Source organism: Protopterus annectens, chromosome 12.part0 (genome assembly GCF_019279795.1).
Source record: "Protopterus annectens isolate FY-2018-M chromosome 12.part0, PAN1.0, whole genome shotgun sequence".
Taxonomy (NCBI): domain Eukaryota; kingdom Metazoa; phylum Chordata; order Ceratodontiformes; family Protopteridae; genus Protopterus; species Protopterus annectens.
In genome coordinates this window covers 138,365,464-138,379,505 of record NC_056746.1, presented here as the reverse complement: position 1 = coordinate 138,379,505, position 14,042 = coordinate 138,365,464, and the positions used below count along the sequence as shown (strand labels likewise).

The following is a 14,042-nucleotide window of genomic DNA, read 5'->3' as shown; positions in this document are numbered from 1 at the left end:
ATGAAGCAGTGCTACAGACAGGTGTGACAATGTCATGATGAAGCAGTGTTACAGACAGGTGTGACAATGTCATGATGCAGTGTTACAGACAGGTGCAACAATGTCACGATGAAGCAGTGCTACAGACAGGTGTGACAATGTCATGATGAAGCAGTGTTACAGACAGGTGTGACAATGTCATGATGAAGCAGTGCTACAGACAGGTGTGACAATGTCATGATGAAGCAGTATTACAGACAGGTGTGACAATGTCATGATGAAGCAGTATTACAGACAGGTGTGACAATGTCATGATGAAGCAGTATTACAGACAGGTGTGGCAATGTCATGATGAAGCAGTGTTACAGACAGGTGTGACAATGTCACGATGAAGCAGTATTACAGACAGGTGTGACAATGTCATGATGAAGCAGTGCTACAGACAGGTGTGACAATGTCATGATGAAGCAGTGCTACAGACAGGTGTGACAATGTCATGATGAAGCAGTGTTACAGACAGGTGTGACAATGTCACGATGAAGCAGTGTTACAGACAGGTGCAACAATGTCATGATGAAGCAGTGCTACAGACAGGTGTGACAATGTCATGATGAAGCAGTGCTACAGACAGGTGTGACAATGTCATGATGAAGCAGTGCTACAGACAGGTGTGACAATGTCATGATGAAGCAGTGCTACAGACAGGTGTGACAATGTCATGATGAAGCAGTATTACAGACAGGTGTGACAATGTCATGATGAAGCAGTGTTACAGACAGGTGTGACAATGTCATGATGAAGCAGTGCTACAGACAGGTGCGACAATGTCATGATGAAGCAGTGTTACAGACAGGTGTGACAATGTCATGATGAAGCAGTGTTACAGAACAGACAGGTGTGACAATGTCATAATGAAGCAGTGCTACAGACAGGTTTGACAATGTCACAATGAAGCAGTATTACAGACAGGTGTGACAAGGTCATGATGAAGCAGTATTACAGACAGGTGCAACAATGTCATGATGAAGCAGTGTTACAGACAGATGCAACAATGTCATGATGAAGCAGTATTACAGACAGGTGTGACAATGTCATGATGAAGCAGTATTAATGACAGGTGCGACAATGTCATGAAGCAGTGTTAGAGACAGGTGCGACAATGTCATGATGAAGCAGTGCTTCAGACAGGTGTGGCAATGTCATGATGAAGCAGTGCTACAGACAGGTGTGACAATGTCATGATGAAGCAGTGCTACAGACAGGTGTGACAATGTCATGATGAAGCAGTATTACAGACAGGTGTGACAATGTCATGATGAAGCAGTATTACAGACAGGTGTGACAATGTCATGATGAAGCAGTATTACAGACAGGTGTGGCAATGTCATGATGAAGCAGTGTTACAGACAGGTGTGACAATGTCATGATGAAGCAGTGCTACAGACAGGTGTGACAATGTCATGATGAAGCAGTGCTACAGACAGGTGTGACAATGTCATGATGAAGCAGTGCTACAGACAGGTGTGACAATGTCATGATGAAGCAGTATTACAGACAGGTGTGACAATGTCATGATGAAGCAGTGTTACAGACAGGTGTGACAATGTCATGATGAAGCAGTGTTACAGACAGGTGTGACAATGTCACGATGAAGCAGTATTACAGACAGGTGTGACAATGTCATGATGAAGCAGTGTTACAGACAGGTGTGACAATGTCATGATGAAGCAGTATTACAGACAGGTGTGGCAATGTCATGATGAAGCAGTATTACAGACAGGTGTGGCAATGTCATGATGAAGCAGTGTTACAGACAGGTGTGACAATGTCATGATGAAGCAGTATTACAGACAGGTGTGACAATGTCATGATGAAGCAGTGCTACACACAGATATGACAATGTCATGATGAAGCAGTGCTACAGACAGATGTGACAATGTCATGATGAAGCAGTGTTACAGACAGGTGTGACAATATTATGATGAAGCAGTGTTACAGACAGGTGCGACAATGTCATGATGAAGCAGTGCTACAGACAGGTGTGACAATGTCATGATGAAGCAGTGCTACAGACACGTGTGGCAATGTCACGATGAAGCAGCATTACAGACAGGTGCAACAATGTCATGATGAAGCAATGTTAGAGACAGGTGTAACAATGTCATGATGAAGCAGTGTTACAGACAGGTGTGACAATATTATGATGAAGCAGTGTTACAGACAGGTGCAACAATGTCATGATGAAGCAGTGCTACAGACAGGTGTGACAATGTCATTATGAAGCAGTGCTACAGACATGTGTGGCAATGTCACAATGAAGCAGCATTACAGACAGGTGCAACAATGTCATGATGAAGCAGTGTTAGAGACAGGTGTAACAATGTCATGATGAAGCAGTGTTACAGACAGGTACGACAAGGTTATGATGAAGCAGTATTACAGACAGGTGTGACAATGTCATGATGAAGAAGTGTTACAGAGAGGTATGACAATGTCATGATGAAGCAATGTTCCAGACAGGTGCGACAATGTCATGATGAAGCAGTGTTACAGACAGGTGTGACAATGTCATGATGAAGCAGTGTTACAGAACAGACAGGTGTGACAATGTCATAATGAAGCAGTGCTACAGACAGGTTTGACAATGTCACGATGAAGCAGTATTACAGACAGGTGCGACAAGGTCATGATGACGCAGTATTACAGACAGGTGCAACAATATCATGATGAAGCAGTGTGTTACAGACAGGTGCAACAATGTCATGATGAAGCAGTATTACAGACAGGTGCAACAATATCATGATGAAGCAGTGTTACAGACAGGTGTGACAATGTCATGATGAAGCAGTGCTACAGACAGGTGTGACAATGTCATGATGAAGCAGTGTTACAGACAGGTGTGACAATGTCATGATGAAGCAGTATTACAGACAGGTGTGACAATGTCATGATGAAGCAGTGTTACAGACAGGTGTGACAATGTCATGATGAAGCAATGTTACAGACAGGTGCGACAATGTCATGATGAAGCAGTATTACAGACAGGTGCGACAATGTCATGATGAAGCAGTGTTACAGACAGGTATGACAATGTCATGATGAAGCATTGTTACAGACAGGTGCAACAATGTCATGATGAAGCAGTGTTACAGACAGGTGTGACAATGTCATGATGAAGCAGTGTTACAGACATGTGAACAATGGCATGATGAAGCAGTGCTACAGAGAGGTGTGACAATGTCACCATGAAGCAGTATTAAAGACAGGTGTAACAATGTCATGATGAAGCAGTATTATAGACAGATGTGACAATGTCATGATGATGCAGTGTTACAGACAGGTGCAACAATGTCATGATGAAGCAGTATTACAGACAGGTGCGACAATGTCATGATGAAGCAGTGTTAACGACAGGTGCGACAATGTCATGATGAAGCTGTGTTACAGACAGGTGTGAAAATGTCATGATGAAGCAGTATTACAGACAAGTGTGACAATGTCATGATGAAGCAGTGTTACAGACAGGTGTGACTATGTCATGATGAAGTAGTATTACAGACAGGTGTGACAATGTCATGATGAAACAGTATTACAGACAGGTGTGACAACAATGTCATGGAATGACCAACAATCCAACAGTGACAATGTCATGATGCCCTCAAAACAGCTAGCTGTTTACAGACAGGTGCAACAATGTCATGATGAAGCAGTATTACAGACAGGTGTGACAATGTCATGATGAAGCAATGTTACAGACAGGTGTGACAATGTCATGATGAAGCAGTATTACAGACAGGTGTGACAATGTCATGATGAAGCAGTGTTACAGACAGGTGTGACAATGTCATGATGAAGCAGTGTTACAGACAGGTATGACAATGTCATGATGAAGCAGTGTTACAGACAGGTATGACAATGTCATGATGAAGCAGTATTACAGACAGGTGTGACAATGTCATGATGAAGCAGTATTACAGACAGGTGTGACAATGTCATGATGAAACAGTGTTAGGTGCGACAATGTCATGATGAAGCAGTGTTACAGACAGGTGTGACAATGTCATGATGAAGCAGTATTACAGACAGGTATGACAGTGTCAGGATGAAGCAGTATTACAGACAGGCATGACAATATCATGATGAAGCAGTATTACAGACAGGTGTGACAATGTCATGCTGAAGCAGTATTACAGACAGGTGTGACAATGTCATGATGAAGCAGTATGACTGTGAAGAAACGAAGTGAGAAGTCAGCTCTGTACTTTACTAGCATCCATTTGGCCTTTTTGATTGTGTGATGGTGGTGTTGTTGTCTAAGGGAGCAGGTTATGAAGTGACAGATTTTTTTGACAGAATTTGAAGGGAGGTGAAGTTCCTTTTAGATGCCTCGGCTGCAAGAGGAAGACTACATTAGAGTAATTTAGGGTGGGACAAAGAGGGCAGCTGTGACTGACAGTTGCTAATGGTACACAGGAATACTGCACCCTCATAAATGAATTCCAGTTTTGCTTTTGTGGTCAAAGCTGAAATGCTGCAGAGGTGAATGTGTGACAGTAACTGTAGCAAACTGCTTGCTATAGTTGTAATAGTGCAGAACAACTTCTTTCTCACAGCTTGAGAATATTTTTTTGGCTCCTCAACATTGAGTTGAGGGGGTGCCAGTTTGAGGAACTGCAAAGGGTGCCAAAAACTCTTCTTAGCATTGTCATTGTAGGTAAGTATGACTGCTGCTTAACCTGAAAATGACATACCTAACAACTGTGTACAAGATGAGGGGGAGATGAAGTAAGTCAAAGGGACATTTGTTTATGAACATAGAAAAAAAGTAGCTGAGCTAGAATGGAACCTTTTGAGACTGCAGAGTGAAGAGGCATTTAGGTAGTGGTCTAACAAGTGTGACTTTCTAGATATTTGGCATGTGATATGAGATGAGATAAATCAAATTTGTAGCAGAGGGTTGACAATAAAGTCCCTTCTGTGATAGAGGAACCAGGGAACTAAATTATCAGTGCTTGTTGGAGCATCAACAAGAAGTCGCTCTAAAAGCTGTTCAACTTCTTTTTTATTGATTTGCCTGATATAAAAGGGTTGTAGAAATAGGCAAGAAGGTTGTGAGATTGTGGATGGTAAGTTGGACTTTGGGGAGGTTGCTGAATTTCTTAAGGAAATTAAATACATATACTGTGAATGGTCCTGGTTTTAATGACTTTTGCTTATGATGGTGTTAATATCAGGTGCTATATGCTCAGTAAGAAGGTTGATTGCTTGATGAAAACATGGGAACTCAGAAGTGTGTGCTGTTTTAAAGTCAGGAATTTGACTTTGTGCCATCTGGCAGCCTGTTTTGTGATGTTATATAGTTAAATGGCTGCATGTATCATTTGAAGGGTTTTGTTTCCACAGCTGCCAAACTTTGTCCTGTAGTTTTAACAGGGGTTTTAGTTCTGTTGTAAGACGGTCAGTTTTTTAGGGACTGAAAAGCCTTTTGACAATAGAAAACCTTTGATTTGTAGATTGAGAAAGGTGGATGTACCTGTACCTGTGACTGTGTTTGGAACTTGAGAGAATAGAATGATGACCAGTCTATAGCAGCTTGATGTATTATGAGTTAGACAAGGATGTTTAATGATTTAGATCTGAAGGATAATACAGGGGGTAAGGGTGGTCCTTGATTGGGAGATTTTGAATGTGGGATTGAAAACGTCATGGGGCAGTGGTTGCTAGAGCCATAACTGTTTCATCCAGTGTCTGTTGATGGTCCCCCATCTTGCACTCTGCCATTTCAGAGCAACTCCATTCTCATAGTCTTGTGCTTCAAGCCACATCCATTCTCCACCTCTGCCCCATCAGCATTTGAATAGAAGACAAAAAATGTTTAATTACAACTTACCACACACTGCTGAAGAGCATTTCTGTACCAGCATTCCTGGCTAATCTGCATCTCCCAATTATGCCCCAACACCTTGCACCTGAAGCAGTTGCCCCCTTTGCCCCACCCTTGCTATCCTTCTGGCAGCTGCTAAAGATAGCAGCGTGGATGGTGATATCTATGACTTCTGAGGTATGCTAATTAATTAGAAGGTCTAGTAAGAAATTAATATTTTAGAGTGGGTTTAGATCTGACAGCTCTCTAATAAACAGTACAAGGTCTTGAAGTGCTAAAAATTTTGTTATGATTGAAGTCACCCAGTATGAGAATATTACTTTAGCTGGGAATGTTGGACATAATGTTTGTATAACATACAGGAATTTTATGGGGGAGAATTGTTTTGGAATGTGGCATTGGATGTAATGTTCTTTGTAAGATACTGGAATTTTATGGATGATAGTGGTGTTGAGAGGTAGGCATTGGATGTAATGTTCTGTACAAGATACTGGAATTTTATAGGTGCAGGTGGTGATGGAAGGTAGGCACTGGACCTAATGTTATGTATAAGATACTGGAATTTTATGGGTGAGGGTTGTGTTGAGAAGTAGGCATTGGACATAATGTCCTGTATAAGAAACAGGAATTTTATAGGTGAGGATGGCGTTTGGAGGCCGGCATTGGATGTAATGTTCTTTGTAAGATACTGGAATTTTATGGGTGAGGGTGTTGCTGGGAGATAGGCATTAGACTAATGTAATATATAAGATATTGGAATTTTGCCGGTGAGGGTGGCGTTGGAGGTTTGCATTGGATGTAATGTTCTGTATAAGATTTTGACATTTTTTGGTTGTGGGTGGTGTTGGGATGTAGGCAACAGTGATAAAAAAGGCAGCTCAAAAGAGGAAGAGTAACCCAAGTAATTCAATTTAAGTTTTCCATAACAGAAGCAGAAAACAAACACCAGGAGAAGAGGTCATTTCAAGAAATCACATGGGGAAAATGTATAGACAGTTGTTAAACAAAACTTTAGTTGAAAATGATGTACAATTTGAAAAGCCATCCAGTTAGGTGATGTAAAAATTGCCCATCAATACTGTGGGTTCAAACTCAGGTGCAGCAGGCATAAAATATGAACTATTACAAAAAGAAAGACAACAAAAAGATATGTATATATTAATAAAGCTGTATAGAAAAGTAATATTACAGTGCATGGCGCATCTTAGTGTCATAACATTAAACATAGCTTGAATATAAACTGCAGACACATTTGAATCTCAGTGCTCGTTTTAGGCTATGCATTTCTGAGCAAATAATCTAATGTCGCCGTTGATTGTATCATGTTTTCTTTTTTGTTTGTTTTGTTTTGTTTTTTTGCTATTATACAAAGCTTAGATTTTGGAAAACTTCCCCATTCATTAAAAAAAGGTAAAATACCAGTTACAAAGGACTGATGTATTTCCATGTCCTCTTAACTAATAAGCTACAAAGTAGCACTGTCACTCTTCTAAAGGAGAGCTGCTTTATAACTGCACTGCATATGGAATTATATCTGACATCTGATGGAAGTCATCCACCTGCTCTTCGCTGCAAGTTCACGGAAATGGACTTCTCATCTAAATAAGCTGCAAATATAGAAAAGTGTTTATATTTAGTGTACATAAAATACTATACTTAGCTTCTGTTGTTAATGCCACTTTTTCTTTCTCTAGTTCAACAGCTGGTACCAGCTTTAATGGCACACAACTAACTAGAAAAATAGCAATGTTAAAATTAATAAAATGCTCACAGATTAAAAACTCTCTTCTTCATCCCACCCACAACAATAACAACAGTGCTGATTCCTAGAATCAAAGAATTCCCTTAATCGGTTTTATGCTCATTTGAGTTATCTTTCTGTTTGCTGCATATTGAGTCTTTTCCATTCAATGCCCTTCCTGCGAAGAACTATTTTCAGTGCTCCTTTTTAGTCCACCTATAGTCCAAATCATAGTATGTCCTTTTCTTCAAGATCATCTTTTCTGAAAAAGCATAATTTCTTGCATTATATCCTAACTAAAATGTATACTGCAAGTGTACCACTATGTCTACAGTAAATCAGCAAAGGTAACACAATGCAAAGGATTCCAAGACATGCAGTCCTATGATGGGCAAGTACTGAAACAGTAATGACAACATAAGCACATACAGGAATCAGAAGAATGGAAAAAAATTGTGATTTCAATACATTGTTCTCCCAAGTGACACAACAGTTCTACTTACACCTGCTAGTAACAGCCTTGTCATGGACTGGAAAATCACTGCGCCACAAAGAAATGAAAGCAACCAATAGATGAATAGCACTCCTGAATTGCGGACACCCTTCATCCTTTCATAGTGGATAATAAAACCTACAAGCACCTAAAAAATTAAAGAAAATTATTGTTGCAAACTGCTACAAATATTCCACAAAAATAGTTAGAAATGTGCTTCATATGTGCTGCAAAATATCAAAACTAACACTCTGATATGTGCTTAGAGTTCTTCGTTGAAACAAAAATCTTGGAAATACTGTTTACAAGTCAGTTAGTACCATAGCATAGAAATGCTCATTATATGCATGAAGTGTAGTATAAAAACGGAGATGTAAACCAAAAGTACAGTTCTAAAACCATTAATGCCAAACAAGTAAATATTTAATTCAGATGACACGCACTGCAGGAACAGCAAAGACTCCAAGCTAATGTAGAGAAATTCACAAACATTTTAAGTTTTTCTTTACATAATCATGTGGAGATGTCATTATGCATATGCAAAATATAGTGATCTGAAGCCTCTGTAAAGCAAAGGAACGTGTTTTTTTTTTTCTTAATGCATTCATCCAAAAAATTTATTGTTGACATACTGTGCAGATCTCTCAAACATGTAAACAAAATTACTTATCTGCAATCAAAAAACATTTCTGTACACTGGTCTCAGGGAGTGGCATTCATGACTACTTTGGGGAATTGCAGGATATAGTCAGCTTCACCATTTCACATTATTACCCTGTGAAACAGTACTTTTACTCTGTAATCCACAAAAGCTACATAATAACAGATTTACACATTATCTGGTGACAATAGGCACACTGGCATGATGGAATATAGGGAAGAATACCACTCGCCTACAGCCACACTGCACAGAATTCACAGAGCGAGGAGCCCCACAGTGATGGCACTAGATACACACCACTGCACAGAATTCATAGAATGAGGAGCCCCACAGTTCTGGTGCTAGATACACACCACTGCACAGAATTCACAGAGTGAGAAGCCCCACAGTGCAGGCACTAGATACACACCATTGCACAGAATTCACAGAGCGAGGAGCCCCACAGTGCTGGCACTAGATACACACCACTGCACAAAACTCATAGAGTGAGGAGCCCCACAGTACTAGTGCTAGATACACACCACTGCACAGAATTCACAGAATGAGGAGCCCCACAGTGCTGGCGCCAGATACACACCACTGCACAGAATTCACAGAGCGAGGAGCCTCACAGTGCTGGCGCTAGATACACACCATTGCACAGAATTCACAGAGCGAGGAGCCCCACAGTGCTGCCACTAGATACACGCCACTGCACAGAATTCACAGAGCGAGGAGCCCCACGGTGCTTGCTCTAGATACACACTACAGTTTAACAATGGACAGTTCATTACTGAGGCATCAGTAGCAGAATGACCACTTCCTGCAAAGATGACCAATGCTTCTACTTGCTGTAAAACCCCTCTGCAGCAGGGAAACCACCTACACCTTCAAGAATCTTCACCATGGCTTTCCCCCATTGTAGTGATATGATTTCCAGTTGTAGACTGCCATTTCATGGTGTTTAAAAGCACAACAAAAGAGTAATCTGGTAACATACAAACAAGATGCAAATGAATGTAACAACTCTGTGTCAGTAGAAAAATAATTAATGTGTGTTAAATGGAAAGGAATGCATATCTGAAATTGTTAAAGTTTTGGGTTTTTTAATTTTTTTTCTCACTGACTTTTTTAGCCCAGACTTGGTCACAGCACAGACATTACTGAAAGCAAATTCATTTAATTCATGTAAGCATGTATTGTGTGCCCTTTCACTTCTACTTTAACATTTCAAGTATGGTGTTAATTGTATAGCCGCTTGTTTATTACTGTTGCCATTGTCACCTGTCATTGCACTGACTTAAACTGGCACATTTATCTGCATATTTGGATTCTGGAATTCTTATTTCCTTAATATTTCTTAATAAAACTATTCATGTTCATTATACAGACAGGTTTTCCCTCCCATCATACCCATGGCATACATGAAAAGCTTGAATCTGGAACTCAGAACACTAAATTCAAAAATCAGAATCCTGAATAGGAAGGCAAACATTTGTTTTGTGTGGCATCTGCACATGGAATCAAGAATCTTAAGTAAGAACTCCTTCCTTCTTAATTCAAATACATCCAGCAGTAACTTTTCTAATAATGTCCTTTAAATAGCCAGAAAAGCAGCAACAGTTGCATTTACCTTCACCTCCCAACTCAGCCTCTACCTCTGAATTACCCACTCATTTTTATAGCATTTGGCCATATGCCAGCTGATTCAGAGCAGTTAACTAGAAAGAAAACATTGCCTCTGTCTGCTCTGCGCAAACTCATTCCTACCACCCTAGCCGTCTAACCACCCAGTATTTATCCTTCCTCTTAAATAGTTCAGTCCATCCAATCAGATTAAAATACACAGTTTAAGCATCTCCCAACTAGTTCTCTAAACCTGGCCATATAACTTGAAATCATCTTCCACATGAAATTAAAACACTGAAAAAATTTAGAAGTTACTCATACTTGTTTTTTTGTTTGTTTGTTTTATAAGATAATGGCCAACCCCAAAAAGTTCTGTTGCATATCACAATAAATAAATAAAATTATGTAAATATTGTAAATGGCAATGTGAATATTCTGCCATTCTTCACATCTACTTGCCCCTGTAAGTATATTGACTGCTGTTGTAAAGTCACTCCTGGAGCATATGCATGCCTTGGTAATATAATGCCTGGCAACTGTACTTTCTTGTCATACCTCTCAACTTCTCAGCTCAAGAAATACGGACAAAGGCAAAAATAACAGGGGTACAAAGACCCAGAAATGGGACATATTTTAAATATTGCTTTTTTAAACTTAGAAATTTGCTAGAATAGTAGGTTTTGTATTGGCATGCATTGTCTGAGGGACATGAAATCTAAAAATGAAATGTCTGGCATTATTAGTGATTTCAATCCTCAATGATTTTCCTGAAATCCACAAATTCTATGCAGAGCAAACTAAAATTATTAGGCAAAAATCTAGACATTCTGCTAAGTCTGGACAGTTGAGAGGTATGTTTGTTGTTTGCTGTATTGTTGCTCCTATGGAAAAAGGATCAATTGACCAGCCCACTTACCCAGATACCAAAATGCAGTAAATAAATAAATAAATAGATGAAATAGTTTTAACACCTACTAACCCAGACTTCTACAAATTACAGTCCTTTTCTTTCTAGTACAACTTTAACATCAAGCTTGCCTTGGAGCAGCATTTCTGTTAGTCATCTTGTTATATCTCATATGGCTTATGTATTCATCATTTAACACAAAAGCATCTATAAGATTATCAGTTACTTTTTTCTCCACTCAGAATCTAATATGCAATTGGCCTAGGATGTGAGTAGTCCATGTTACTGCTCCTTTTTATCTCAGCCAATTTAATATCCATCTGAAAAATGTCATGTGTGTGTGTGTGTGTGTGTGTGTGTGTGTGTGTGTGTGTGTGTGTGTGTGTGTGTGTGTGTGTGTGTGTGTGTGTGTGTGTGTGTGTGTGTGTGTGTGTGTGTGTGTGTGTGTGTGTGTGTGTGTGTGTGCACAGCGCAGTGGTGCAGCGGTAGCATTGTTGCCTCACAGCAAGAGATTCTCTGGTTCGATTCTCGGCTGGGGTGCCTTCTGTGTGGAGTCAGAATGTCCTCCCTGCATTCGTGTGGGTTTCCTCTGAGTGCTCCGGTTTCCTCCCACAATTAAAAGACATGCTTCTGGAGCATTTCTCCCCGGGCCTCCGCTGAAAATTGGCTTTGTTTCAAGTCGGACTTTCCCGGTCAACAAATGTAAAATAAATACACACACACACACACACACACACACACACATATGGTTGTCCTCTATATGAGCACTGAATGTTCCTGATGTTGTATTTAAAAACTGGCATTAAGAAGTTTAAACAAAGAGCATACCAAATGCCCTAAATATTAAATTTACAAAAGATTGAGAAAGGAAAAGTACTTCCTCTTCTCATCTTCACACTAACACCCTCATAACACTAGCCTACAAATTCATCGGAACAGTGGCAGTGTTACGGGAATGTTTTTTTTTAAGGTAAGGTGTAAGGTTAGGGTTGGAGAAGGAGCAGTGCTAGGGCTGAGGTTAGCACCCATTACCAAGGTGTTTTTTTTTTTTAGTTTAGATTTTGCATGCACCAAGGCTATTTCTTGGGGCATGTGTAGTACTGCATCAGCATTCACATTTTGGCATACTGTGGAGGCTGTTTTCCTTGAGAACAAATGCTAATGCTGATGCAACATTAGATAACCATATAGATATCTATATATCTCTATCTATCTATCTCTCTATTTATCTATATATGTACTTTTCTTGTTTTCTTGTAAATGAAACAGACATTTTCCTGTGAGAGGGCAGCAAAGGAGCAATCACACAGCCAAACGGATTTGAAGAGCTAAGGCTATATGTGTCAAAACAGCAATGAAACATTTCCCTTACTTCGGTTAGCAGAAGTCTATAATCAGTTAATTTGGCAGAAATGTGTAAAATAACATGTCTCTCTCCAGGTTTGTGACAGAGCATTGTGGTTCCTAGTCCAAAACTTGGGAACAAAGCATCTTCTGCTGATAAAAGTGCATTACCGTCTTGCTTTCCTCAACCTAAGGTAATTTCTTAAAAGACGTGATGACAACAATGCCACTTATAGTGTCTATAAACTGATGAAATGAGTCAGCTGCCCGATAAATACCCATGTCTTGAAGACGAGCTGCTTGTAGCTGAAAAGCTATGAAGAAAGCTACCTGTCACATCTACATAGTTAGCCTGCAAAGCAGTAGGAACTTGTGCTTCCCTTTCTATGTATCACATTACTGCTGAATTGTCCATGGTTACCTGCAGAAATCTTTAATTTAGACACATTTTGAATACTTTCATTTTCAAAGGAATTTCTACATTTTTTTCAAGTTACTGAGCATCTTTGCTTGCAAACAAGACCAAACTTCCTGAATGTTCCAGCAGTGCAAATGCATACCCATCCACAGTCTGAAGTATTTGGAGTCAGGATGCTGGTGGGCTATGGCCGTAGAAGGCATATTCCCAAATTCAGAAGAACTCTGCATCCACCATTTTATATTGCTAAGACTGAGATCAGTGGAAGTTCCTACTCCAGTGAATCCAATACAAGATTTTCAGATTCCAGAGATTCCACAGGCAGTGCTGGTTATTTGTCTGATGAAGTCTGGCATGTCAAAGTATCACAGTACGTGCTGTTTTATGACCATACTGCCTAGAAATGTCTTTGATGAAAGACCGATCTGGAATAATGTTCACTGAAAAAAGTTTGCCATGACCCTACACCCTTTGCTGAGTCACACAGATGTTTTCTTATGATAAATTCAGGAGTAGGAGGTCCTTTCTTGTTTCTATGCCCACAACTGATTTTTTGATATTGACCACTAACCCTAAAAGATCTGGAAATGGAATTGACAAACAAAGACTGTTCATTAAGCGTTGACTGGATTATGCTTAAATCATCCAAAGTCATTTACACATGAAAAGGTATTCCTACCTTTCATTCTATGTGCTTAAACATTATTAACCTTTGGGGAATGCTGAAAGCAGTTGCTAGACCAAACAATACAAATATCAACAGGAAATGCCTCTTTCAACCTAATAAATCATGTGTGAAAGCAAAATGCATGGATATGCCAGTACATAACTGTTAGATCCAGTGAAGACATCCATGTTCCCTAGAACATAAGGTTAAAAAAACAAATGAAGTCCTTCCATTACTCTCAGGCTGGATTGATGAACAAGCTTTAACAGAAATTCTGTTTTATAATCTGATAGCAGAATCTCTTTCAGACACTTTTACAAGAAAATGTTATGCCACTTAG

The 14,042-nt window shown here is 39.7% G+C and overlaps 1 protein-coding gene across 1 annotated transcript in view; it reads right to left on the bottom strand.

Annotated features, from left to right (window-relative positions):
- LOC122816398 (multidrug resistance-associated protein 1-like) overlaps window positions 1-14,042 on the bottom strand; it is a 786,965-nt gene that overhangs the window by 682,622 nt on the left and 90,301 nt on the right. The window contains exon 4 of the mRNA XM_044089156.1: window positions 8,108-8,245. Coding sequence (XP_043945091.1) covers window positions 8,108-8,245 — 138 coding nt within the window. The remainder of the gene's footprint in view (window positions 1-8,107; window positions 8,246-14,042) is intronic.